The 26,798-nt window shown below is 43.9% G+C and overlaps 11 protein-coding genes across 16 annotated transcripts; 6 read left to right on the top strand and 5 right to left on the bottom strand.

Moving 5' to 3' along the window:
- Positions 1-311: 311 nt before the first annotated feature.
- On the top strand, positions 312-5,696 carry RB195_009560 (uncharacterized protein; the record flags this gene model as incomplete). 2 transcript variants are annotated; one of them, XM_064190164.1, is made up of 10 exons in its annotated part: positions 312-449; positions 3,532-3,613; positions 3,678-3,775; positions 3,839-3,940; positions 4,076-4,171; positions 4,860-4,933; positions 4,993-5,124; positions 5,289-5,380; positions 5,509-5,533; positions 5,588-5,696. In XM_064190164.1, 10 exons carry the CDS (start codon positions 312-314, stop codon positions 5,694-5,696), a joined length of 948 nt encoding a protein of 315 aa, XP_064047747.1. The 2 variants fall into 2 exon arrangements, with proteins under 2 accessions (XP_064047747.1, XP_064047748.1); XM_064190165.1 differs by lacking the exons at positions 5,509-5,533; positions 5,588-5,696 and having other exon boundaries at positions 5,289-5,412.
- Positions 5,697-7,968: 2,272 nt separating this feature from the next.
- RB195_009559 (uncharacterized protein) lies at positions 7,969-8,761 on the top strand (the record flags this gene model as incomplete). Its single annotated transcript, XM_064190163.1, has 4 exons — positions 7,969-8,001; positions 8,050-8,140; positions 8,294-8,433; positions 8,585-8,761. 4 exons carry the CDS (start codon positions 7,969-7,971, stop codon positions 8,759-8,761), a joined length of 441 nt encoding a protein of 146 aa, XP_064047746.1.
- A 247-nt stretch (positions 8,762-9,008) lies between these two features.
- On the top strand, positions 9,009-9,454 carry RB195_009558 (uncharacterized protein; the record flags this gene model as incomplete). The annotated part of the gene is made up of 2 exons (XM_064190162.1): positions 9,009-9,140; positions 9,197-9,454. The coding sequence occupies 2 exons, from the start codon at positions 9,009-9,011 to the stop codon at positions 9,452-9,454; spliced, it is 390 nt and encodes a 129-aa protein (XP_064047745.1).
- A 2,092-nt stretch (positions 9,455-11,546) lies between these two features.
- Positions 11,547-11,966, bottom strand: RB195_009557 (uncharacterized protein; the record flags this gene model as incomplete). The annotated part of the gene is made up of 1 exon (XM_064190161.1): positions 11,547-11,966. One exon carries the CDS (start codon positions 11,964-11,966, stop codon positions 11,547-11,549), a length of 420 nt encoding a protein of 139 aa, XP_064047744.1.
- A 153-nt stretch (positions 11,967-12,119) lies between these two features.
- Positions 12,120-12,488, bottom strand: RB195_009556 (uncharacterized protein; the record flags this gene model as incomplete). 2 transcript variants are annotated; one of them, XM_064190160.1, is made up of 1 exon in its annotated part: positions 12,120-12,488. In XM_064190160.1, one exon carries the CDS (start codon positions 12,486-12,488, stop codon positions 12,120-12,122), a length of 369 nt encoding a protein of 122 aa, XP_064047742.1. The 2 variants fall into 2 exon arrangements, with proteins under 2 accessions (XP_064047742.1, XP_064047743.1); XM_064190159.1 differs by having other exon boundaries at positions 12,120-12,470.
- Positions 12,489-12,772: 284 nt separating this feature from the next.
- On the bottom strand, positions 12,773-13,780 carry RB195_009555 (uncharacterized protein; the record flags this gene model as incomplete). Of its 3 annotated transcripts, XM_064190158.1 has the most annotated exons (2): positions 12,773-13,306; positions 13,391-13,780. In XM_064190158.1, the coding sequence occupies 2 exons, from the start codon at positions 13,778-13,780 to the stop codon at positions 12,773-12,775; spliced, it is 924 nt and encodes a 307-aa protein (XP_064047739.1). The 3 variants fall into 3 exon arrangements, with proteins under 3 accessions (XP_064047739.1, XP_064047741.1, XP_064047740.1); XM_064190157.1 differs by lacking the exon at positions 13,391-13,780 and having other exon boundaries at positions 12,773-13,177; XM_064190156.1 differs by lacking the exon at positions 12,773-13,306 and having other exon boundaries at positions 13,385-13,780.
- Positions 13,781-13,812: 32 nt separating this feature from the next.
- On the bottom strand, positions 13,813-14,154 carry RB195_009554 (uncharacterized protein; the record flags this gene model as incomplete). Its single annotated transcript, XM_064190155.1, has 1 exon — positions 13,813-14,154. The coding sequence occupies one exon, from the start codon at positions 14,152-14,154 to the stop codon at positions 13,813-13,815; it is 342 nt and encodes a 113-aa protein (XP_064047738.1).
- A 28-nt stretch (positions 14,155-14,182) lies between these two features.
- On the bottom strand, positions 14,183-14,698 carry RB195_009553 (uncharacterized protein; the record flags this gene model as incomplete). Its single annotated transcript, XM_064190154.1, has 1 exon — positions 14,183-14,698. One exon carries the CDS (start codon positions 14,696-14,698, stop codon positions 14,183-14,185), a length of 516 nt encoding a protein of 171 aa, XP_064047737.1.
- A 1,751-nt stretch (positions 14,699-16,449) lies between these two features.
- RB195_009552 (uncharacterized protein) lies at positions 16,450-16,983 on the top strand (the record flags this gene model as incomplete). The annotated part of the gene is made up of 1 exon (XM_064190153.1): positions 16,450-16,983. The coding sequence occupies one exon, from the start codon at positions 16,450-16,452 to the stop codon at positions 16,981-16,983; it is 534 nt and encodes a 177-aa protein (XP_064047736.1).
- A 132-nt stretch (positions 16,984-17,115) lies between these two features.
- On the top strand, positions 17,116-17,361 carry RB195_009551 (uncharacterized protein; the record flags this gene model as incomplete). The annotated part of the gene is made up of 1 exon (XM_064190152.1): positions 17,116-17,361. One exon carries the CDS (start codon positions 17,116-17,118, stop codon positions 17,359-17,361), a length of 246 nt encoding a protein of 81 aa, XP_064047735.1.
- A 314-nt stretch (positions 17,362-17,675) lies between these two features.
- Positions 17,676-22,686, top strand: RB195_009550 (uncharacterized protein; the record flags this gene model as incomplete). Of its 2 annotated transcripts, XM_064190151.1 has the most annotated exons (3): positions 17,676-19,015; positions 19,279-19,604; positions 22,394-22,686. In XM_064190151.1, 3 exons carry the CDS (start codon positions 17,676-17,678, stop codon positions 22,684-22,686), a joined length of 1,959 nt encoding a protein of 652 aa, XP_064047733.1. The 2 variants fall into 2 exon arrangements, with proteins under 2 accessions (XP_064047733.1, XP_064047734.1); XM_064190150.1 differs by lacking the exons at positions 19,279-19,604; positions 22,394-22,686 and having other exon boundaries at positions 17,676-19,079.
- Positions 22,687-26,798: the final 4,112 nt, after the last annotated feature.

Genomic DNA, 26,798 nt, shown 5'->3' with positions numbered 1-26,798 from the left:
GCAATTAGGAAGAAATGGACTGAATCACCTCCTTCTTAATAATCTACTAACCCATATAAGAATACTCCACCTGAAATTCGTACCACCTCAGATTCGTGGTATGCTGCCTTTAATCCCGAGACAATCTGGCCCCTTGGAAAGGATGAGGGCAAGAAGCCATAAAGTGGGAGTGAGTGAGAGAGTTATGCGAGAAATTGAGGATTGGGATCATCAAGCGTCTCTCGTAACAGGAAAGCTTTTGTTCGTTTTGAATTACGCGCGCCCACACCTGTGTGATCTCACCCGAATGATATCGTCATCGTGGGAAGGTAATGGGTCATTTGTTAATTGATATGGCCGCTGTGAAGGTTGTCCGAAGAATTCGGACGCGTTATAGGACAACACCTTCATGCTACATTGTCGTTTACCTTGTTGGCGCCAATATTGGTCTGCTCGCTTTCATTTCAAAGGTCTGATTTCTTACAATTCTTATATTTGACATTCACACCAATGCAAATATAGAGTCATTCATTAGTTTGAGGAGTCGAGTGTAGCGGTTAGAGATTTCGCTTCCTGCACAATCGATCGGAGGTTCGAATCCGCCCTAGTGCTCACCAAGCCCTCTCCGGGGTCGATAAATTGGTACTGTACGGTAATTAGACTTGTCTGGGAGGATAAAAACACTGACTTGACACATCGGCTAGTCTCTGCAAGTCACTGTGTAGGCCAGTTACACATTGGTGAACCTCAAACGATTCTGGATTGAAGTGAACGTGGCGGATTGATTAACGCCAGAAACCTTATCCTTTATCCTTTATCATTAGTTTGAACGATAAATGCACGTTCTCTGCTATGGTTCCGGACCTAAGAAAAAAAAACGGAAGGGGCCACTTAGTCACTACGAAAGACTTACTAGGTAACGTAGGTAGTGAGTGATGGGTTATTATTACTATTACATTTCTGAACGCCGAGCTAAAGCCAGACTTCAGAGTTTTTTGGTGCTCGCTTCGCGCAGCATTTTTATTTTGGTGAAATTAAATCATTTTTCCTTCTTTCGTTCTTTCTCAATGGGATTTAAGCATCAATGAAAAACTTCCCGCTGCGTCGGATTGGTGTGCCTGCGCTTGGAATTGGATTCAGCGGGTTTATTGGTGCACCAAAACCGCGCAATATATCCAAGCGGTTTTGTTAATGAAACATTGTGAACTATTGTGACAAGTGCATTCGTGGCATCCCACTCTAATGTACGATTCCGCATGTCTGCTCCTCATTCTTTCTTCGAAGTATGGGTGCATGCATGCAGATTGCTGCTTAAATAGTAACTAGCAGTTCACGTAATCTGACGAAAAACCCTTGTCCTCACCAGCATGATCATGACGTTCTGGCCATTCTACGTTAGCACTTCATTCATGTTAATTGCTGGGAGGAAGAACGAGAAGAACTTCGTCTAATGTCTCGAGAAAACTTTTCGAATTGTTAAGGGACACAAAGAACGTAAATGATGGGATTTTCCCCATCGGGGGTCGTAAAGGTAGGGTTGCAAGGGAGGAGGGTGGTAAGGCAGTGTGGGGTTGGCAGTAGTGAATGGAGGATAACATGATAACCAGAACAAAATATTACGTAACATTAGATAATTGCATACATTATAAAACAAACAATAAACAACAGCAGTGCAAAACAATCAATAAATTCGAATGATTGCATAAAAACAAAGTGTTACAGTTATTTTCAGGAGTAGGAGAGTGTGGAAGCCCCAACATGCTGTTTTGAAAATGTACAACGAGTCGAATATGTAACAATGGGACGGCGCGGGTTCGACACTTCGCTGAAGCAAGTTTTTGCAAAAGAGATAGAAACTTGAAACTTTTCCTAAAAGATGAAGAATCCAATTATATGTAGTTTCCATCAGTTTTAAAGCGAACCTAACGAAATTTAATGACGAAAGAAGTTCGAATTCTGTGCAGATTGTTTGGTATGGAAGATCGCGAACAACTTCGTGACAAGCGGACCAAGAGAAGCATGTTTTTCAGTTAGTTTTTCTAGAGGAAGAGAGTTGCGTTACAAAACAGTTATATCGCTGTTTTTTCCACCTCCTAGTCTTTTGGAGCTTAAGTAGATTTTGATCTCAAATTTTTGATGGGGCAGAGATAGGAAGGATAGGACCTATCAAAAATTTTGGAAGCCATATTAATCGGTTGATATAGCGTCTGATACAGGAAATCATCGGCTACAGCATACTGGAAGATGATATGCTCCCTACAAAGTTTCTCCAAGAAACCCTTCTGTGCAAAATCTCTCCTTTCCAGACCATCTGGTTTTCTCAAAATTTAGATGCGACAAACCCCAAAAAAATCAGAAAGCTTTAAATATGGTGCCATCAAAATTTCAGAAACACTAGGAGGTGCAAAAACAGCGATATTACTGTTTTAAAGCTAAACGTCTTCTCTGAAAGACTATCTAAATTTTTTCTTTTGGTTCTCTCATAACGAAGTTATCAGTGATCTCCCAGAATAACAATGCGCACAGAATCTGAGCATTTTGAACATTAAATTCAATTAAACCCACTTTTAAACTGCAGAAAACCATGTAGGATTAAATTCTACATCTTCTAGGAGTTTCTAATTCTAATTTTATCAAGTTTCTAATTCTCTTTCAAAAATTGGACTCTGCGAAATGTCGAAACTTTTCTCTGAGTTGTCCTATGTCATAAAAAACGAAAAAAAATCATCATGGTGAACACAATGATGATTTTTTTTTTCGTTTTTTTCATCGTTCCTCTGTAATTCGACCTATGCACCTGACACTTCTCTTTTTTCTTCTATTATATCTTTTTATCACTAGTTAAAGATATTTAATAGGTTTTAGAATAAAAATAGAATAGAGTAAAAGTTTTTTTTTTCAAAATATGGAAATATTTCAGTAGCAATATTTCAAAAACATTTCAACAAAATTGCTTCTGCTAGTTGGTGTTTCTTTCTATATACGTATACAAGAGTGTCGTTTCCCAGCACCACGCTTGACCCTGATTGGAAGAGAGTGAGCCTTGATGGTTTCGCATCAAAATATGGAAGATCTTACCATCAGTGCCACTTGCGGAATTGACGAACTTCTCGCGTGACAGTTTGGAAAAAATGAAGCGAGTAGAAATAAACATAAGGTCAACACAATAAACGGAGACAAATCAATGAAGTATCTGAATAGCAGATTCTCCTCTTTTTTGCTAATATGAAATTGTGCATTAGCATTAAAATTTTGAAAAGGACTTTCAACTTTTAGTGTCCTAATTTGGCAGACATTCGGCGACTATACCGCTTTTGCTGATAGAACGTAGTTGAAGTGAAGTATATAGTGCAATTCTCTCATTTCCCTTTTGAAATATCAAGGTGAACTCTTTTTGTTAGAGAAATTATATATACATATATAATATCGGTTCCGTTTTGAAAAAGAATTTTAACACTGTTAAAGCTGTGACCGGAGCCAATGGAATTTGGGATAACAACAATCCTTGCTACTGTACCTGTGCTTATCCGCTCAAAACGGTGATGTTTTCAGCCTAGCCAAACCATCAAACCTGTTTTTTTAACCGATCTCCTTCAATCTACGGCAGCGTTGAATTCTTCAAGAAATTCAAGCAGTCAGTTATTGCGTTCAAATTACGTCCGCAATAAATTTACATTGGATAATTAATCCAGATTTAGTTGCGGAGCTCCTCAGAAACCTTGTGGAGTTACATTGCGTCATTGTAAGAGAAGAAAATGACACTTCTGCATATAAAGAAGAACAAGAAGCCAGAATTGTAGGAGGCTGCGTTTAACGTAAAAAAAGTCGAATGGGTTGGCTGTCAATTTCATGTTTGTAGACATGGGCAAAAGGATGCAATTCGTTTTCGATGGCGAGCAGGACCTCGCAAATGGCGCTCTGGCCGAACGCAGTTGCTGAAACTTTCCAGAAGCATGGAGAGGTGTCTAGTTCTAAAACTTGTACGTAATATAAACTTAGGTTTTGCTACAGGAACGAGGCATTCCTGTACAGATCTAAGATGATAAGTTTTGATAATTAGAATATATAAGATGCATCGTTTAGTTATACTTTCCAGACAGCTGACTGGTTTCTATTCGTATCCGGAAGAGCTTTTGTCGTAGCTGAGAATGCTCGACTTTTCCTTCTCCCATTTTCGAAAGAAAGAAACAAGGTGAGAAAATCAAAGCAATTACTAATAACATTTGTTTGAATTTCAGAATTATTAATTTCTTCTTATGGAGAATGTCTAAAGATGTCTTAAATTACAGTAATTCGGTTAAGACTTCGTAGAGACTATCATGCGAACCATAGAGTTAACTGCAAGGTGAATTTAACCTTCAATTGTTCAAAGATTTTGGGAAAAAGCCTATGGATGACCGTCTTACGTGAGCGCAGGATTATATTCTTCTCTTGCCTTCAGCAACCTAATTTCCGTCCCTTCTATTCCTGATTGTTATAAAATGAAATAAATAAATAGAATAAATGAATAAATTCTACAGAAGACTTTAGTCTTGAGTTCTTTCCTCACTGATGTGCATAGTCTCACTAAATTATGTTGAGTGGAACGAAGTGGGTACCGTATTTGCGGGTGCTTCTGCAAGAAATACATATTTTATTGGAGTTGTTTTGATGCTTTAAAACATTAAAAATATAATCTGTAATCTCTAGCCATGAAGGTTTCTTCGCTCTCTTTTTACCTATGCTTGACGACCCCGTCAGAGTACAAAAGCTTAACCTTTACATCCACGCTGACAACAACGTTATTTTGCTCCTATTTGAGTGAACAAGAGTGAAAATCCTATGTTAAAATCGCAGGATCGTGGCCACCGATTCGAAAAAGTTATTGAGAATTTGTTTAGGCATTAGTGTTCGGTAGTAAAACAGAAGATGGGATCCTGCCGTGTGTGCTAATGTCACGGAGAGCTGCACTAAGGTATTCATAAACTGTTTCTATTTTGTGAAGTGAATTGTCAATCATTATCACCTCTTTAGGATAAAAATGAAGATGCAAGAAAAGCCCTCATGCGCGCGTGGATCACATTTTTCACCCAAATACCTCATGAAGTGCCTCTATGATCTTGGCATAGAAGTTTTGGAAACGAGGGACCACCTGAGAAGACACAGGTTAGCCAGTTTTATGTAACTAATCTGAGTCAGACTTTTGTGGGCGCACATTACCAAGTGTAACGATAAAAAAATGAACTGAATCATCTCGGATGGAAAGAAATTTCGATAGAATTTTGGATGGAAAGAGATTGAATTCATATATCGCTCCTGTATAATTGCAGAATCCTTCCACTTCCACCAAGTGAGTTTCAGAATCCAAGAACTTCGACAGAGATCAACTCTCTAATAGGACTTGTCCATCCTATATTTCCTGGTGTGTTTCTCGAGAACAATATCAAGTGTTAGATTTTATTTTTAATTTTGATAAAAACACTTTTTGGGTCCTCGATGTTGCTCTCCAACCACATTTGCGATACTTTCGGTGGACCCTTTTTTCTACAGGATGCTTCACTATTTCATTAACATTGTGAGTTTCTTTTTCTTATCTATTTTAGATTTCTCTGATAATTCTCATACCTAGGTCCACACTGAAGGAGCAGAAATCAACTATAGAATGTTATCAAATGATGCAAAGTTGGCGAGAGCTTTACACAAAGCAGTGGAGGAACTACCACCTACTTTTAGGATAGAACAAAGCTATTTCTCTTCTTAAAGGTTCTTACATATATTCTTGAATGCATTTCTTGTTCTTAACCAGCATCGTAGACATATATGGAATAAAGTTTTCCGCAAACTTTTTCTCTGTTTAATCCTCAAAATAGAAACTTGATACAAATTTCTTCGCTCGTTTCTTTTTTCTTCAATTAAGCAGTAAAAGAAAACAACTTTCGTGAAACTGTTTGAACCCTAGATCTAACGATCGATCTCGTAAACTGTTACGAACTGTACAAAGGCCAGTATGTTGCTTCACAAAATTACGGTCAATAATCTGCTGATTTGATTTGTGGTGCATTTGCACGTTTTTTTCTTTCTTTTTTCTTTTCTTTTTATTTTCTGAACTAACGTATGTGATTGTTAATGCTGAGTATTGAGTTCGGTATCGAATGGAAGTTATCCAAGCTCCGTCACCTCTCGTTTATTCGTCCCTCCCACACACATGATTTTTTTGACTCGTTATTACATAATTCTGTTTTGGAGGAAATTCAATGAGGTCAGTGGACATTTTTATTGACGTATTACACATATTATACAGTATTATATTATTATTATATTCGTAACCATTTGTAATAGTCTGGAATTATAGATATACAATCAACCAGTCGAGGAGGAAAGTCAATGCGACGGTCATTTCACATTGTGGCGTACACTGCCAGATTACCATTGATATCTTTTACCAACGATGACAAATTCACTGAACACCACGTGAGATATCTGATGGTTGGTGGAACATTACAGAAGCACACAGATTTGCTGAAAAGAGATTACATTAAATCCAGTCACTCCATTTTTCACAAAAGTGCATACAGACTAACTTCTTCAACGACATCACGTACACATAATCTTGGTCTGGTCGTTTTCAGATTATTCGGGTTGAACTAATTTGTGACACCCAGCCAAACACATCTCTTCACATTGTTCCGGTCCGCTTGGCGAAAAATTTCGACGAAAATATCGATCAGTTACAGAAGACTTATCAACTCAGTACTTCAACTTATCACTAGCATTCTTTCCCCTCAGACTTCTACCAAGAAAACCTAGTTGAACGTTTGACTCTCCAATATTTAGCGAGTCGAAGAGTGTCTGATAGTAGGCATCTGGAAGGTCGGTAGAAATACTCGCCAGTTCGGATAATCGAATAATTTCCTCGAACCCGGACATTGGCCAACCTAATAGATTTGGGATAGCAATAACCTCACTAAGACTACGCGACAAAAAGGTGCATCTATCTTTTTTTACAGGATTGTTCGTAGGTTTCGATGTCACCTTAAACGGGATGAAGTCTAAGACTGCAACATGCATACTTTCATTGTCTTTTGCTCTGGATTTGAATCACACAAAAATGAGCAAGCTTCGTTTTCAATTTTCTTTACCTGCAAATGAACTACTTCAGTGTTCGTGATATCTAAGATCGCATCAAACTATTGTCGTTATCGAGTAGTCCCTAAACCATGAAATAGGTAACTTCTTTTTTTAGTACGCTCAAGTTTCTTCGATTTGACATGAGACATTTTAGTTCCAGTTTATGACGGCGTGTCTTATTTCCATGATCTGTAAATGGATTCTGTCGTATATGTAGTTGCAAATAACGAGTTACTGATAGAAGATGCGAATTATGTAATTCTATTTACGATACATTTTCAGAGCTATCACAAACTACTGCTAGCTGTTCATCTCTATTCGTTCTTTCTACCTAACAACAAATATTTCAACATGACAATAAGGACTACTGTGACCATCCTTCCATCTGCATCAAGTCTTTCATATGCACGGTCGCCGCCGAAAGTATCGTGAGGCTACCAACAGTTCACCACGGCGCAGACGGCGCGTTCTGGCGAGTTTACGAATAGGCGGTTGTGAAGCGTTCACTTTGAGACTATGATTGACGAGGACACCATAGTCGGGGGTGGCGAAGGACGATTTGTACGAAGTGACGAAAGGTGGGACAAAGAGAAAGAAAAAATACTTCTCGAGGAGAGGAGTGACTCCAACCCATACAAGAAATGAGATAATGATAGGCTCATAGGACAAAACGTTATTATCGTAGGGGGATCATTATATCATTTCATTTTGCAACCATAGCTGCTTTTTCGACATCTAAATACTAGCACTTCCCACTTCGATCCTTGCCATATTTTTTTCGTTAATCTTGTTGCTCAGTTTCTGTGCACCGTTGACGAGCGACTAATAAATCAAGTTTGCTGCTCGTTTCGCGAACGCAACTGGCGATCGTGATGAGGTAGGATGTCATCAGCATACCTGCAATGTTTACCGCAGGTATGTTGATGACATCCTACCGAAAATTCATCGCGGGATGGGCTTCAGACCGACAGTCGCGGATCTGGAAAAGCCGTTTGCGTCCAAGAAGACATTGATTCGACGACGGTACGAGTGTCTAAGGATAAACTGCTCGCTGGTTGACAGCCAGTTATGTACCATTTCGCTAACACGATCAAGCGGATGGATGAAGACGCCCGACCCGACTGAAGCAGTTGGACTACAGAGCATTAAAAACCCTACAGTTCGTAGCAGGACTTCAAGATTCATCGCTCCGTGATTCTCGCCTCAGAACGACTAGATACGCATACAGAAGATGCGCCGTTGACGATAGAAGACCTCGTTGCTGAATATGAGGATTTCACTGCATTGAAGATGGACAAGAAAGACATGGAAGGAAGTCATGATGTTCATGTCGTAGAGGAAAAGATTGTGAGGTGCTTCAATTGAGGGGAATCGCACTACAGAACCACATGTCCGCTTCTCCCCCCAACACCGGACAGAACATGCGACAGAAACAAAGAAGACGATCCTACCGTCGAAGAGAAGCCAGTGCAAGAACGTTGTCACCTTTTCCGCTAAGAACGCTCGAACCTACCTGACCTCAATATCAGAGGACGTTCTCTACGCTCTCAGCTCGACACAGGCGCAGGTATCACGTTTGGTACACGTCGAACGTGGAAAAGCTCGTATCTCCAGCCTTGGCACCCTGTACTATGCCGGTCAAGGTGGCAGAAGGATCACCGATGAAGATCGATAGAAGACTCTCCACAGACTTCTCTGTCAGAGGCCAACAGGGAAGAACATTCAAGGTAGTGGAACTTGTTATGTCACCGAAAGCACGAATCTGCTATGACTGGAGTGGTGTATTCAATTTCTAGTTTACGAGGAGTTGGGAGGCAAATAGGACTGCCGAATGGTGACTAAAGAAGAAGTAAACCGAGCGGAAATTATCGCAGACTTGAACAAACAATACGCAGAAGAATTCACTTCTGCGGACTTGGCAGATGTATCAAAACGAAGACGAAGCATTTGAAGACAACGCAATACCTGTTTTCAAGAAAAAGCGACCAGTACACTGTGCCTCTGTGCCAGATTTGGATGCTGAAATTGATCGGCGTATCGTTGTGTCAAGAAAAGTGGACAAATCCGCTTGTGCGCAGACTTCTCGACAGGATTAAACGATATGCTGCAGTTGCACCAGCATCCCTTCCCCACTGCGCAAAAGGTGTTCACGAAGCTGAATAGAGGACAGTTTTGCACGCAAATCGACTTTGCAGAAGCATATCTGCAGGTGGAAGTTGAAGAGGAATCGAAGAAAATGCTGACGATTAATATGCACAGAGGACCGTATGGCTACAATCGTCTACCCATCGGCGTGAATCAGCATACTCCAGCAGATTATAGATTCAATAATTTGTGGACTGGAAGGCGTTGCTGCCTGTCTGGTTGACACGATAGTCACAGACCGCACACAAGAGGAGCATCGCCGTAACTTGGAAACGATCTTCGGAAATATCCACGAATACGGCTTCGGCGTCCGATTAGAGAAGAGCAACTTTTTGATGCCGCAGATCCGTTATCCCGGATGCATAGACAAGGGCGGACACCATCTCAACCAAGAGAAGATTGAGGTCATCAGCCACATGCCAGTATCCAAATCATCCAAAATGAAGATTTATTATCTTGCGATAGAATAACGCACATAGTCCGTGTGTGTGTGTGTTTGTTTGTTTGTTTGTTTGTCTGTGTGAGTACCGAACCATAGCCATGCAACTGATAGGCGAGCACTCTACCTTTTCGCCATTGTCCAAACCTACATAGCCACGTATGTTGACTGTGATGAGGCAAGTTAGTTTCACTCATATGTTAGTGAGGGTAAATAAACTTTTATGTATACTGTACATGAATGTTTACTTCCAAATTTGCAAAACAGGTAAGTGATTATTCCTTCGATTATAGAGACAGATTAAAAGTTTTCTTTTAAATTTTATTATTTAAAAAATCGTTAACTAAACATTTTTTGAAGCCATGAACTAAGTCGCACGACCGCAGTTTTTCTAAGAAAAGTGGACGAGTGTACAGAAATGTTCAACTAATCAATGGGCTTTCTATTTAGGCTTTATATGACACTTCCGGAACAGCACCTAGATCGGCACTATTGTGGAAACACAAGAGAAACAGGAAAAAGTGCAATAGATTGAATATTTATTCCTGCTTTTCCATCTAACCATTATATATTTTCTAGACATTACTTTTTCTGACGATTTTACTCCAGGTTTTACTATCTGTTATCTATTTAGAAGTGATAATTATGGCTTTGCTTCCAAAGAAATGAATTCCAAAAGAAATGAGGTTTCAAAGAAATATTAGAATATTAGAAAGCGCAATTTAAACATGGCAAGAAAAGAAGAATTGAATGCGAAAGTTTTTCAAACGTTTGATCTTAGCATTACTTGAACAGAAAGGTTTAGAACTGATCGCATCCATAAGATCAACTATGAATAAATGAAGAAGCGAACGGCATGCTTAGTATTGGGCAACGCTCACCATGCTTTTATTAGAGCGCTTTTATCTTCCTTTAACGCTCTGCAAAGCTGCGGGGCCCTTGTCCGGTGTGTTGTCCCGTTTTTTTTTGGTTTGTACCGTTTTGGCTGTTGTTATTCGTTTTATTGTGTTTACGGTTTTTTGTGTGTTGTGAATACCTTGGAACTCTGCCTGTGTGGTAACTGCCTGCACTGTGGCGGCACCTGCCTGGGTTGTGTTGTTGTGTGTGTTGCTTGGGTCCTTGTTTGTATTGTGGGGTGTGTTTTATGTGGTTTTATTTACTCTTTATCGGGTTTTTGGTTGCGTCTGTGTTTGTCAACTAAACAGCGGTCGGTTTTGGGGGCGGGGTAGGGGGGGCCGGGAGTGGGGGGCTGGGGGGGGTGGTGCTGGGCTGGGGGGGGGCGGCGGCGGTGGGGGCGCTGGATGGGGTGGGTCCCGGCTCCTGCGCTGCTCTTAAATGGAAACACGGGGGGTATCTGGGGTTTGCGCGCCTTTTTTACGTTTTCGTTGTTGTGTTTTTGTGTGGGAACTCTACGTTGATATGTCCATTGGGCTGGATGTGACGTTTGTTGTAAATGACTTGTGTGGAACGGGTTTGGGTAAATTGTGGTTGGTGAACTGTTTTTTAAAAGATGTGTACTGTTTTTTCTGGTGTGGCACAGCCTGGCTGGCTGGCGTTGGTGGGTTGGTTGGGGTCCCTCCAGATACTGTGTGATGGATTATTTCTTGCTCGTGCTCGGTTTCCACGTTTTTTATGTCGCGTTTAACATGTCCGGGCCGGGGTTTGCTGTTAATATATTGAGCAGCGAGGCCGCGCCCGGCCGCCGCCCGGCCCGGGGGGGGGGGGTGTTCACCTAGATTCATTACAGGAGCCTATAACAGTAGTGTTAGACCTGTTTCAGTTGAATAAATGAATCTTTCCTTTTTTAAAATACATTTCCGATACTACACCAATACTGTCTGTAACAATAAAGGCCTCTTAAACAGTTACTGGTCCATTAATAATATAAGTATGACTTACTTGACTTAATCGACAGGCTGATGTCATCGCCTGACGCGATTACTCGCATCTTCGCCGAGGTGTGCCGTCCCTTAACACAGCTCTGCCCAACCTTCTCGGTCTTCTGCGAGAGCTTGCACAGAATCCATTCGTCGCTGTTCCATATTCTGCGAAACCTTACGTCTCGCCTGAACTGCCTATCCACGCCAAGTGTCCTCAGGTCCTCTTTCACCACCTCAGTCCAGAACTTCCGTTTTCGGCCGGGTGGCTTCTTCCAGCTTGAACCCGGCAAACTCCCCAGAACTCGTTGAACAAGGCGATCTGCCGGTCTCCTTAATATATGACTAAAGAAGCGAAGACGATTTATTTTAGCCACTTTCGATGGCAGAGCAAGATGTTGATGTCTTTCACGTGTCATCCGCCGGTATACCACATCGATTTCTGCGTAAAGATCTTCATTGTGGCATACCCTAGGCCAAAAGTAGCCAAGTAGCCGTCTAAGCAGTTTTCGTTCCGCTTTCAAGCCTCTCCATAACCATTGATGGTGCTGCCCAAGTCTCCGATCCGTATATCATGATGGGGCGAATTGCGGATAGGTAGACTCGCAGCTCGTTGGTAGCGGGGTCGACCACAGGCATTTCGTCAAAGAGTTAAATGCAGAAGTGGCCTTAGCGCATCTTTGCTGAACATCTCTCTCGTAGCTGCCGTTGTTCTTCAGCGTACAGCCCAGGTAACAGAACTCATCGACGAGTTCTATCGGTTGTCCGTCCACCCTGATTCCCGTTTGAGGTCTCGAAGAGATCCACATCTGCTTGCATTTATCAGGGCGTAGGCGTAGTCCATAGGCTGCTGCCAGCTTCGATACAAGGTTGACAACATGTTGAAGTTTCGTACTGTTTTTTTTCCGTGAATATAACAACATCGTCGGCGTAGTCGACATCAGTCAAGGGGCACCCTGATGGTGCTAAGACAATGTCGGCAGGACACTCTACTGTTCTTCGCATAATGTCGTCGATGGCGAAATTGAACAGGAAAGGTCCTGCCACTGCCCCTTGTCTTACTCCAATTACCACTTCAAACGGTGTTGCACATCCGGCTGGTGTTCTAACTGCAGCAGTTGTTCATTGATTCATGTCATCAAGCAAGCGAACGAACTTTCCTTTTACTACATCGGCGCGGAGAGCGTTGAGAAGACGACCTCGGTGAGGAGAGTCGAACGCGGCTTCAAAGTCCAGAAACGCTAGTTGCATTGGCTTCGAATACCGCTGCCAGATTTCGATCACTCCTGACGATGAACACCTGGTCAATCGTAGATCGGCCAGGACGAAAGCCAGCTTGCTCGTCGCGCGTTGTTTCTTCGCGATGTTTAATGAGTCGGTCCAGGATAATGCGCTTCAATACCTTGTACATAACACGCAGCAAATAAATTCCTCGATAATTCCTGGGGTCCGTGACGGATAACTTCTTGTGGAAGGGAATTATGATAGCGTGTCTCCACGAATCAGGTATCCTTTCGTCTACCCATATTGAACGGATGATCTTTGTCATCTCACGAATCCCAGACGGAGGAAGATATTTTAGCATTTCTGCGCTAATCCCGTCGTCTCCGCCAAATTTTCCATTCTTCATTTTTTGAATACAGACTAGGACCTCCGACACGGTCGGTGGCTCCTCGTTAACCGCATATGTCGGTCTATGAACATGTTCGAGTTGAGGAGCTGACGGTGCTGGCCGGTTCAGTAAGGTCTTGAAGTGTTCCTTCCAAATTGGAAGGGTTCACCGACAGCTACTCAGTTGACAGTGTTGAGAACAGAAGAACATCTTTTCATTTTGCCGCTATACTCTTTTAGTAGAGCATAGGCTTTCCGCGGGTTTTTCTCTCTCTTTCCTATCCTCCCACGCCTTCTCAAACTCCATCGCTCTTGACGTCCACTCGTCATCGCGGTCTTGCTGCAGTTGACGACGCAGCTTCCTTCTAAGGCGCTTTCCCTGGTTGAAGTCACCAGCGCTGCGCGCGACACATACAGAATTGTATATGGATTTTGTTTCCGCAGATGCAAAGGCAAACTTCTTCCGCGGCAATAGAACCGGGAGCGTTTCCCTTGCAGCGTCCTGGAAGCACTTCGTGAAGGAGTCCGTATCGCTAAGCTTCTTCCTGGTCCGTACTCCAACATGAATAGACACACGTTGGCGGAATTTTGTTCTGCATTCATCGTCTTTCAGACCTGCCATGTCGATTTCGGTTCAAGAGGAACTCCTCGGCTTCACTTGTGGAACAGTATCTTGAAGCTGAGAAGAACTGGACGGTGGTCAGAGTCGAACGCGACGTCCCAAATAGCTCTAGATTTTCGGATATCTGACTGATGAATGTTCCTCGCCAGAACGTAGTCGAGCTGAAACTTAAGAGTCCTCATCTTCCGCTTGCACTGCTCTTCAGGCATTGAAAGGGTTGACCCCTGCCACGTGAGCAGATGGCGTCGATGATTCCTCTTAACCCGTCTGTTCGCACAAGTCGCCCGGACCGTCACCGTTGTCTGACGTGCGCTCCGCTGGATGATACCATTTTCCTGGCACATCGGATTGCTGTTCAAATCCCATCTTCGCATTTGCGTTGATTCCGACAATGACCATCTGCTAACTTGGTATTTTAGACATCAACGCATTGAGTTCATCATGGAAGGCGTCCTTACTGTTGCCCTCAGCGGTTTCTGTAGGTGCGTGAGCACTTACGACCCAGAGTTTACGTCCTCTGCGATCCCGCAGTCGTAGAAAGGTGCATCTAGACGACGTTGAGCCAAATTCCTCCACCAGGTTCTTGTAATCGTTCCTCACAGCTATCGCGCAGCCACCTACTTTGTTCTCATCTGCATCGCCGCAGCATATGGTGTAATTTTCGATGCTGATGACGGACCGATCTCTCATGCGTGTTTCCTGCAGTGCAGCAAAAAGCACACAGAGATAACGCAGAAGTCTAGATAGAGCGGCTTGTTGGAGTTCACTCGATAGTGTTCGGCAGTTCAGCGTGACGAAACGAATGTTTATTGCCAAAGATTCCATGCTCCCTGCTGGCAGTTGCCCTTTCAGGTTATGGGCTTTGGCGGTGTGCTGGACAACAGCACCTTTTCGCAATGTATGGGAATCTTTAGCCATATAACAGTGCGGGTTATATAACTCGTACGTTCCCAATGCGTGCACTCGAATACCTGATTGCGTTTAGTTAAATCAGGGCCACGTGCAGGTAGCAATCAGACTCGTATACGCGGCCCCAAATTATTGACTGACTTCACCAATATGTTTACTTACATCCTCACGTAGTATTAGACATCAATAGTTTTTGTAAATTAGTAACAAAATATTCAAATATATCGTAGGAATTCAACAAGGTAGTAATACTAGTGCAGTTCTTGCAGACTTTCCTCTTTCACATTGTGAGTGCATTTATGCTTCTAATGTTTATAAACCTAATTTTATATTTCATCCGTTTAGATATATGGATGATCTGCTAATCATACATATCACGGCAAGGAAAATAAAGTTAAGTTAAAGCTAAAGTTGCTAAAGCTAAAGTGTTAATCAATCCGCTTGGAATGCGCCCCCACGTTCACTTGAATTCAGAATCGTTTGAGGTTTACGAACGTGTAACTGCCCCATACTATGACTTACGGTGGCTAGCCGATGTGTCAAGTCAGTGTTTTTATCCTCCCGGACAGGTCTGGTACCAATTTATCGATCACGGAGGGATGAAAGGCTTGGTGAGCAGTAATGCGGATTCGAACCTCCGATCGATCGTGCAGGAAGTGGAACCTCTAACCGCTACACTACACCCGCGCTGCAAAGGAGATACTAATATTTTAGACAATGCTTAAAAGAAGGCTTTGACTTTGGAGAAAAAAATATTACAGGTCAAGAATGTTATTTTTATGACTTATAGATTTATAAATACAATAATATTTTGAACACTGCACAATAAAGTATGACAGACTTATTTGATTTTTCTGCTTCTAGATTTTGTCTTGGTACTTCATTTACCTCTAGCACTCTTAAGACTGCTATTATATATGCTGGAACTTTTCGAACATCCAGAAATTGATGTCTTTATCCTGAGTTTGTAGACGGCTAAACATGTATGCTATGCAGAATGCTCAACCTTTTAATTACATTAATTTATAGAGTAAGAGTATTATTATTCAGGCTTTTTTCATGTGTTTAATTAGTAATGAAAACATCGTCTATAAATATCCTGAACTAAACAAAATAAGGATTCTCAAGAGCTTCTTTGATATTGTTACCTAGTCTGTCTTTTTGATCTCTTTGACTTATATCAAGGCTCGACATTGCTTCGTTGTTCTGATTCATTCCCTTGCAGTGATGGATATCGGGAGTGATTTGTTATTTCTAGAACTGTTATTACTGTTTTAGTTCTGCAACCACGAATCTCCCTCACTAGAAGGATCACAGCCGGTTAGCCGTGAAGCTACGTGGCGCGTCTCCAGGCGGCGGATAGGGGGCTAATAGCGGACCAAAAGCGACCTTGCGCTTGCCCAGAGACGCGGGTGGATTCAGGAAATGAACTCCCTGTTTCTGCTGAGCCACGACTGACTCATGACATCTTTGTATCCCGCACGTCGGTCCTGCAATCAAGTGACTGGGGGGTGCAAGGGAGGTGGTTTGGAGTCGCCTCCAAGAAATAAGCTCCACATTTCCACTCAGGGAGAACGGAAGTTCTCTCAAAAACTCATGGGACTAGAGGCTTGCAACCTGCCCATGGGTTTTAAAATTCTTTTGCATGTCACAGTAATAGAAAAGCATCTCCTGATTCCGGAGGAAAGCCTGATACTGTAGCGCTGGGAAGGACAGAGTTGCAGGAGTCATATAGGCTACCGTAAAGGGAAAGGACTAAGATGACGATCCGTACTTATAACGCACGTACGCTTGCATCGGGAGCGGCCATCGAAGGTCTGATGATGCAAGCCAAGAAGACCAAGTACGACGTCATCGGACTGAACGAGACGAGACGACGTTACCCTCTCAACGCCGTATATGAGACTGGAGAAGAACTGTTCTTAGGAACATGCGACAGTAGAGGTGTTGGTGGAGTTGGCGTCCTCGCCAACATGAGTATGGCCAAGAACATGGACTCTTTCGAACAACTTACGATCCGAATCGGACGTCTGCGGATGAGAAGATGTGGTCCAACACCAGCTTTGACTATCTTCGTTGCTTACGCTCCAACATCAAGCTACGAAGAAGAAGAAGTCGAAGCTTTCTATATGGACCTGGAGAAGTTCTACCGAGAAGATCATGCCTTCTACAAGGTCATAATTGGCGATTTCAACGCCAAAGTTGGCCCAAGAAGAACGCCGGAGGAACTTCACCTCGGGACCCACGACCTACAATGGAATGATCAGGGGAGAGGCTCTCCGAGTTCATCATGACGACTAAGACCATCCATGGGAACTCGCAATTCCAGAAGCCCTCCTCTCTACGCTGGGAGTGGGAGTCACCCGGTGGAGGGTACCGTAATGAAATAGACCACATCATCGTCAATAAAAGGTTCTGCCTGACGGATGTCGCTGTTGCACCAAAGTTCTATACGGGATCAGACCATCGCCTCCTCCGAGGAAGATTTCCCTTCACAAGGAGAGCAGAGAAAGCCGCCAAGTTCAGAGAGAGAAATCCCAAAACTGTCATCAACTGGGATCTTCGCTACGCTAGCCGGCTTTTGGGAAGATTCCGCAATGGACAACATCGACGAGGAATACGACCGGCTAGTTGAACACCTTCACGACCGCGCGAAGAAGGCTGAGTTTTAAAACCACCGAGAGACGCTTTTCCCTTGAGCCGATACGCCAGCGTGGAGCAGCACGAGCCGTAGGGAACCAAGAACTCACGTCCGAGCTCGCAAGGCTTTGCAGAGAGGCGATAAAGGAAGACCTTAAAGAGAGAAGAGCAGAAGTGATGGCTGAAGCTGCAGAGGCGGGGAACAGCATCCGCTATGCCCGTCGAAACTTGGCCAGTCGCAAGACGAGGATGACTACTCTCCGGAATCCAAAGGGAACAGCCATTGCATCGAGAAGGGGGATGGAGAAAATCATCTACGACTTCTACTCTCATCTCTTCGACAGCCATGTCCACTTCCCTCTTCACCATTTGTCATCAGGCGGACATGACATTCCAGAGGTTACATGAAATACGACATGCTGTCATGTCGGTAAGAAATCGTACGGCACCCGGTCCCGACAGAATAAGACCAGAACACCTGAAGAACCTTTCGCCAGTACTCATCAACACCCTGGCGATGCTCTTCACACGTTACCTGTTGGAATGCAAGGTTCCTAAACAGTGGAAGACCAACAAGACCGTGTTGTTGTATAAAAAGGGAGATCCACATGACATCGGCAACTATCGTCCAATCTGCCTACTGTCCGTCATCTACAAGCTCTTTACAAAAGTAATCCTTAATAGGATTGAAAAAGTCTTGGATGAAGGACAGCTATGCGAGCAAGCAGGGCTTCGAAAAGGATTCAGCACGATTGACCACATTCACACTGTTTCGAAACTCATCGAGGTATCACGAGAGTACAAGATGCCGCTCTGTCTCACCTTCATCGACTTGAAGGAGGCCTTCGACTCAGTTGAGATGGAAACGGTCGTGGAAGCCTTGGACAACCGAGGCGTCCCTACTCGGTACATAAGGGTACTTCGAGAGTTGTACAGTAACTTCACGACCGGAATTTCGCCATTCTACAAGAATATCATCATTGACGTGAAGAGGTGGGTCCAACAAGGTGATACAATCTCACCCAAAATATACTCTGCCTCCCTCGAGAACGCAATGCGAAAGTCGGAATGGGACGACATGGGAGTGAAGATTGATGGTCAGCAGCCACACCATTTGCGTTTTGCTGATGACATCGTGCTGATAACACCTAGCATCATCCAAGCGGAACGAATGCTGACCGAATTCGACGAAACATGTGCATGCATCGGTCTTCAGCTGCATCTCCAAAAGACGATGTTCATGCGCAATGGATGGGTCTCGGATGCCCCATTCACGCTCAACGGAACGAACATATCCGAATGCACCAGCTACGTTTATCTGGGTCCGGAACTGAACATGATGAACGACCTGACCCCCGAGCTGGACAGAAGGAGACGAGCGGCTTGGGGAGCGTACAAGAGCATCGAGGATGTAGTGAAGAAGACCAGGAACACCCGGCTCCGTGCTCACCTCTTCAACACCACCGTACTTCTTGCTTTGACCTATGCCTCGGAAACCTGGGCATTTCGCAAGCAGGAAGAAAACGCGGTGAGCATCATTGAACGCGCAATTGAGAGAGTGATGCTAGGAATATCCTATAGCGAAGCCATCGCTATTATCACAGTCGTAGAAGAGGAAATAATGGTCGCAACTGCGGGGAGTACACCGGAAACGACGTCAACTCCATTATTTCGAACTATTGCGAGGTTTTTTTGTCATTCTTTTTCGTCCGTGCACCTGGGGCGGTTCGCCCCGAACTTCTGTGCTTAATTTTATTCCTTTTTTTGTTCATTTGTTATTCGTTGCTGCCGGTAATAATCTAAAGTATAAATAAAGTTTGATTACCCAAGTTTGAGGCCTCATCTGCGGTGACGAAGCACAGCCGGTACTTCTGTCCTTCTTGAAGAAAACAAGTATGGACTTACTAGACAGGGAACTCAGCTCAGCAGCACTATTTCAAAAATCGAAGAATTCCTCGAATCCGCCGAAACTCTCCCCGCCATGGAGGCAAATGCAAGGACCCGCAAAGTGATCAAAGAGTTGGATTTTCGGCTGTAGAAAAAGCTATGAACAGCTGCACCTCCGCCGCAGATGCAGCAGATCTCACGGAGGAACACCAAGAAACGACCATGTCCAATACCTCAACCGCACAGGACACCATCATTCGGGCTCAGAATCTTTTAATAACACTAAGCTTACGCCTTGAAGACCACGAAGAGGGCAAACTTCGCGAAGTAGAAGCCGACAATAAAGTACTACCGCAAATTCCTCCACTTCAAATCCCCAAATTCAAAGGTAATCCCTGGGAATGGGGCTAGTTTTGGATGGTTTTCAACGCTAACATCCACGACAGGAGAATCAGTAAAATCGAGAAGTTCACGCACTTACTCGAAACGTTACAGGGACCTGCGAGAGACACAGTTCAAGACCTACAGATCACCGCAGAAAACTACGATATCGCAGCAGACATACTGAAACGTCGCTACGGAAACGAAAAGGCCATTGTAGGACACCTATTGATGACACTTCAATCCTTGCAGCAACGAAGCCCTCGACTATCTGATCAACCCCGAACTCTAGAGAAAATAGTATCCATCGTATCCCAGCTGAGCTAGAAAGGGGAATAGATTAACACACAACAAATGGAACTGTTGCAACTCGCATCGCTCCTCACGATCAAAGCCTGGCCGGGAGCATTGCTAACCGCGCTCAGTAGCCAAAGGTGCGCGCTCTTACCAGCGAGCTCTCCCATCGGCTGCCGTCTCCCACGATGCTCCGCCCACTCGAGCCCAGGCTATATAAATGAGTCGGTCTGCCAGCCGTCTGTTCTGTTTCTTTTCGTTCCTTTTTGGGTTGATTTCGTAACGCAGTAGGCTTGGTACTCGCTATCGTTATCGCTCCTTTGTATTCGCCTCGTGTTTGTGTAATGGTGTGTAATGGTGCTTTGTTGTGCATCATGTTGGAAGAATAATGCGCACGTGCACGGCACGTGATGGGAAAGTGATGCAACATCTGGAAAAGTGAAGAAGGATCACAGCAAAACAGGGAGAGAGCCACGCCGTCGCGTAAATGCCTTGGTGGCTCGCGGTCGGCGCAAGTGGCATGGTCCACATAGTTATTTCTCCCCCACTAACTATAGTCAATATTAATCCCCACCTTTCTTCAAGATAACGTAGTCTGTCATAATAGAGAAGCTAATAAACATGCCATGTAGCAGTGTTGGAGCATGAGATGGCTACCGAAAGACAGGCGGTGCGAGGTCAAGGCCAGGATACCCCTAGGTAGCGTAGGCGGGAGGAGCGGGTTCATTGACCACCGGAGAGAGCCTCTTTAACCGAGACTGAACCCCGAGTCGCAACAGAAACGCACAATCCTGGAAGGAAAAACCAATATAAGGCGAGACAAGCTTATTCCTATGAAGGATCCAAAGGGAATCGTGAGATGTTGGTTAATGCTTTGGAATTCCGACCTTACGAAGGACGCCAAATTTCCTATCCTCATGGCTGCAAAGACGCCATTAACATCATTGATTATTGGAGACGCACATGGCGCATTCCATCTTAGTACCGCTCATATGATGGCGAAAGTACGAGAAAAATTCTGGATTCCACAATTGAGTAGACAAGTTCAAAATGTTACCCGACCTCAGGCCAATTCTAATGACGATCAGAGACCATTGGAAAATATCATTTGCGATCTTTTGCACAACAGCAACCCTAGCTGCAGCAACGTATTTCCTTCGACCAACAATATTTATTGTCCTTTTCCGGATCGCTTGGCAACTCCTGCAGATCATTCTCAAAGGCGTCACTGCGGTCCTACTTCTTATCTTCAAGCTCTGCAGAAGTTTTCTCAGTTTCTGTATACGCATCATGCTGTAAAAAAGAAAGTTGTTGTCGCACGCCACCCGTAGCACAACATAGCCGCTTCTACCATTTTATCTATATTTTTATCTCAACGTCTATCCCCGCTTGTCGCACATCACAGAATTACAGCCTTCCCGTAGCTGCCTACTTCGCTGACAATGGATGAAGTCGACTACGCCATTCATATTGAACTTCCTTCGGAAGCCATCAAAGAACTCAAGGGGCAGCTGCACGTTTCGTCCTGAATTTCGACGCGATTGTCAACATACTCAACCGCCAAGCTGACGGTGTCAACCAAAAAATGGATCTGCTACTGGAAAGAACGAAACCGAAGTCGAATTGTGTCTTCTGCTCGTTCGAAGATAACAGGAATAACCACCCAACTGGACGATGCTGCAGATATCCGGATCCCGTCTCACGTGCGGTACAAGCGTCCAACCTGTAACTGTGCAACAGATGCCGTCAACCTCATCACTCGGAAGACTGTGGAATCTCGTGCACATTCTGTGCTGCTACTCATAATGTGCTTCTGTACCCGAATAAACCATCTGCTTCTTCCACCTACAAGCGACGCAAAATTTGAAATCTCATCGCCGCCTCGCAGGAGAGGTGCCCTGGTTGACTCAACCAATGCACTTCTCTTCGTGCTGACGTCAGAACTACCATATTCAATCGCCTTTCAGTTGCCGATGCTGCCAATATTCACTCGCCTGTCACCTACGTTCAACCCTCGTCAGTATTCGTCAGTTCCTCCGTCAGTTTGATTCTCTGGCTGTATTCATGTGTCTGACTCGATTCGCCGTCGCTAACGATCGATGGACCGATGGCCACTCGAGGAAAAATGCCGAACGAGTCGAGGACCACCTCAATCGCGGCTGGGTGTATGATCCACAGCAGCATACGGTAACAGTTAGTTCCGAAAGATCTTCGACAGTTCTATAATTCTCTGTTTTGCGTAGTTCCCTTGTTGAGCGCAGCAGTGTCGCGGTATCTCTTTCTTTGTGTTCAAATGTTAGGTTAGTCAATCGATGACCGTTGTTGAGTCTTGAGAACGAAAACATTTTGTGATGTTGTAATCCGATAAGCTATTGATTTGTGACAGTATTAAAAGACGAGTCATAGCGCACTTGCCCTTTGATGGAATTCTGAGAGAATAAATCTTGAAGAACCACTGAACCTCTCTAACACCGACTATCAAAGTTCTAACCACACTTCTAGTTGAAATCGAGTGGACACTTAATACTCGCCCGCTCACGTACCAGGAGGAGCACTGGGAAGATCAACGCATAATACGCCCAATCGACTTCAACCACCGTGATATGATCATTACATACCCAATGGAAGGAGTAGGAGAGATGTCAGATGATCATCACGAACCTAGGGAAATACTCCAGCTTCAAACGCGACGTCAGACAGAAGAAGCCCTTCGCAGTTCTTACTCGCTTACAGAAAAGTTCTGGAAAGTTTGGAAGGAACACTATCTCACAGCTCTGCGAGAACAGCACATATGAAACCTTACGTGGGAATCCCGGAACACCAGAGCAACCGGAGCTCGACCAAGTCCAGTAGCCAACCAAAAGGCATCAAGAAACACGTGGAAAATAGGGCGAGTAACGAAAGTCAAAGCTAATGCAGGGGTAATTCGGGAAGCGGAACTGATCCTACCAAATCGCCGTACCCTCAGATGTCCCATCAATCAACTTATCTCGCTCGAATTCACGTTCACGTGTACCTCAGCGGATCAGGCGGAAGAGAAATGACAACAAAATGAAGGAAACGAATCGCGGGAAGAACCGAGGCTACTGAAGAAGCAGAAAGAAGACACGGACATGATCTGAGGAACCGAACCCGAGTGAACTATCACCAGTTATACCACGGAGCAGTGTGGACGACGCGGAATACATCACCTTGTTCTTCGACTACGGTGGCACAGCATCAGGACCAGATGGATCTTCATACAATTCATGCATCTCCTACACGCTCCCCCATCTCGCGGGCGGGAGTATAGCGAAACCATCGTTCGTCAGTCATATTATCTCAGCCGTGGAAGAGGACGTAATGGTCGCAACTGCGGAGAGTACACCGGAAACAACGTCAACTCCATTATTTCGAACTATTGCGAGGTTCTTTTGTCATTCTTTTTCGTCCGTGCACCCGGGGCGGTTCGCCCGGAACTTCTGTGCTTAATTTTATTCCTTTGTTTGTTCATTTGTTATCCGTTGGCGCCGGTAATAATGTAAAGTGCAAATAAAGCTCAATTAAATATGTTTGAAGTCTAATCTGCGGTGACGAAGCAATCAATCGGCAAAAAAACCCGCGTGGCACTCACCTAGAGGAAAGGCGAGCACACAAAAAGAGTAAAGCCGTCACACATATATCCCGTTTCACGCAAGTGAGGGACGGGATTCGAAGTTTTCTTCTACGTCAGCGATCGAAGATTAGACACGCCGCCGCGTTTGCCAAGGAAAGTAAAATAAGGTGGGCCGGACACGTGATGCGCTTTAACGACAACCGTTGGACCAGAGCTCGAGCGACTGGGTTCCCCGCGATATTAAGCGCACTACAGGAAGACCGCCGAGCAGATGGTCAGATTTCTTCACGAAGTCCTTCAAATAAAATTATGATGTTCTTCGTGTCCCACGCGAAAGGAGGAACCACTTGGCTACTCTGGCACGCGATCGGGACAAATGGAAGAATTACTGGCCCCCACTTGACCAGTTCGAAGATCAACGGGAGTCAAGGTGATCAAGGTGAAGGTGATAGTTCTGCAAAGAAGAATGCTTAGTCACCTCACAAAAACAAAAAAGGTATTTAGCAGTGGCAGGATAGTCCGCTGATCTGAGCTGATGGTACGATTTTCTCTTCTACTGGTAGCTATGAGGCCCAACAGTAAACGTGAGGTTTTCTTTGTTGGGCGGATAAGGCCTTTGATCGGATTAATCACGTTCAATTTCGTCCCTTCAGGCTCTGAAGAAGGCGATATTGCCAAAACGTTAGCCACGAATAAAGGATAGTAACAACCTCGTGTCTGCTCAATTAATTAAATCAATTATTGAAACATCAACATGCCGAGGTTTATCGAAAGTCGTACATGGAGATTTCCGAATCCTTTCCTCCTACTAATCCATTCTCTGATTTAGAAAAAAAAAACTTATTACTACAGCTACTAGTGGCTACCGCTGAGTACTCAACTTTGAGACCTTAAGTTGGGTCTGAGCATGTGTCATTACTAGACACATGGATTACACGAGTACCTGTCCGCTTGCTCGCCAACGTTATTTTTGAAATACACGTGTCTCTACCTTTCAGAATTCATAGAGTTGTGCAAACTTCCTGGCAATGCTCTCTATAACCCACCGATCTTCCCAAAATGGCGTCTCACCATTTATCTGAAATAAGCTTAATAGCCATTTTGCGCGTTTTGGTTCAAGGTAAGTAGTTTGCATATACGCACTGGTCACGGTTCTTCGTATCAGTCGCTGTCAGAAGACTTTTCTCGAGGTGGGGGAAGCATTTCTGGTTGTGATTATCTCAACTACAAGAAATTCTGCTTGATCGTCAACAACGAAGGACCACGGTGGAGTTGGCATCGTGCCATTCCACTTCTTAATCGAATATGCTTACTTTATTGCTTATTGGTCCGTTTTAAGTGCATCTGCATAATTCCAAACGTTGTAACATGTTTATCCAGCAAGGAAGGCGATTGCATGACCTCTGGTGTAGTTATTTAATTCCGTCCAAAAAATGTGGAAAACTATACAAAAGCAGCCATATATATACAGATAATATAGAGAAACAGAGGGCCCCATTTGTGTTCATATTAAAGAACATTTAAATGGGATGGAACACTCGAACGCAATGACCCCTCTCGAAGATAATCGCAGACAGTGTCACGGAAATGCTCTGTGAAGTTTTTAGCTGCCATCCACTATTCATGCTCCTATTGTTCCCACCCAAAATTGTGGTTGCAGAACTTTGGAGTCGTTTTGGGTAAACGCTGAAGGTCCAGTAATGAACAGAAAGGGATAGAGCGTAGCCGCGACTAGGAAGCCAGGGCTGTATCAAAGCTTTTGCGGGTCTTAATCTACGGGTCATATGCGCATCGCATCTCAACTGGTATGAGCGGAACGACACCATCACGCGGAAGCCCGCTATTATCACGGAAACGCGGCTGTCTAGGGCATTGATAACTTGAGGAAACGTGAAGATGTTGAAATTACGCAATTACGAAAGCCCAACGATTTGTGCTATTCTGGTTTCTGGTTTCGGATGTAGAGTGTTATAGGATGATGAGTTCTTTTGGATGAGGCATTTGAGAAAATTTGTTACTAATGTTTTGACTTAGAAGGCTCTCATGGAGACGACGACGCCGAAACTTGTGATGGGGAGTGTTAACAATTTTGGCTCCCGCATCACATTGATATTTTATATTTCAAGTTGTAGTCATTATGTCAAAATTCAAATAGTTCTGTAAGGTGTACTAGAAAATTGCGTTTGACTAAATACTACACTACGACTAGTAAGAAACCTCTTTCTTTGAGGTAGATGATTGTCTCAGGAAGGCAATCCATCCAGTTTCTCCCCTGCAACCGACTATTTATACGAAACATGCGGACCCACGAAGAGAAGTCAGGGAAAGGAAGAAAATCAAGAATCTCCTACTGCGAACGCCACCGAAGGACAAAACAGGACTAACTGTATTCGATTTTCGAAATATGACTCTAAAAGAGTATTGTAAATGATTCGAGCCTGGTAAGTTTTGAACGAGTGTCGTGGGTGAGTCAAGTATCATTTATTAATCGCTATAATATTATTTATTTATTACTATAATATTATTAATCGCTCGCTATAATGCCAAGTATAGAGTACAAGCGTTCAATGGTTAGTTACATCGGAAACAAGATAAAAAGCAGCCTCTGAAAACTGTAGGAGAGCATAGTAGTGCTAGCTGTAACCATTTTTTTTAAGGATAAACAAATAAAGCGTTGTATTTTTGTTATAGGAAGTGTATCTCTTTTTGAAAGCGCGCTGTTAGATTTGGATTTGGTTTCTCATTTGTTCAGTCTAGGCGTCACGGTCGTACAAAGAATACTGGGCAACATGCTATGCTTACACGACTGTCAACGATGTAGAACAAAAGTCGAAGAGCAAGGTATGGGGAGAGGAATTCGTATAAGTTCTATTTTCTCTTTGATGCCATTTTCTGCAACGCTGTTCAAACCGCAAGATCCTATTCCTCGAGTGGATGCCAAGTTCCGTGTATTCACCACATAGGTTTTCCCGTTTCTAAAACATTGTTCAAGAAAACAGCCTTTTTCTAACCTCCCGCCCATGCAACTCTCTTGTCTACGTGACAATAGTGAAGTCTCAATGCGTAGCGAGATAGAGGTCTCTATCAGTGACAAACGAGGAGAGCTTGTGGTCATACCTCGAGAAGAGCACATGGCTATCGCTCGATAGTACCTAGATGAAGCGACACTCTGCTGAACTTCGACACATAAAGAATTTGAAACGAAATTGCCTGCGGGGTCACGTAAAACAATGATCACACGACTGAAATACGAACTTCTTGGTTGTCCGCTTCCACACCTAGTAAAAACACATGAACTCTCTCACTCTGCTC

This window comes from Necator americanus, chromosome III, assembly GCF_031761385.1.
Source record: "Necator americanus strain Aroian chromosome III, whole genome shotgun sequence".
In the NCBI taxonomy this organism is placed as follows: domain Eukaryota; kingdom Metazoa; phylum Nematoda; class Chromadorea; order Rhabditida; family Ancylostomatidae; genus Necator; species Necator americanus.
Note: the sequence above shows the minus strand (reverse complement) of the source record. Positions and strands in the feature narration are given on the sequence as shown.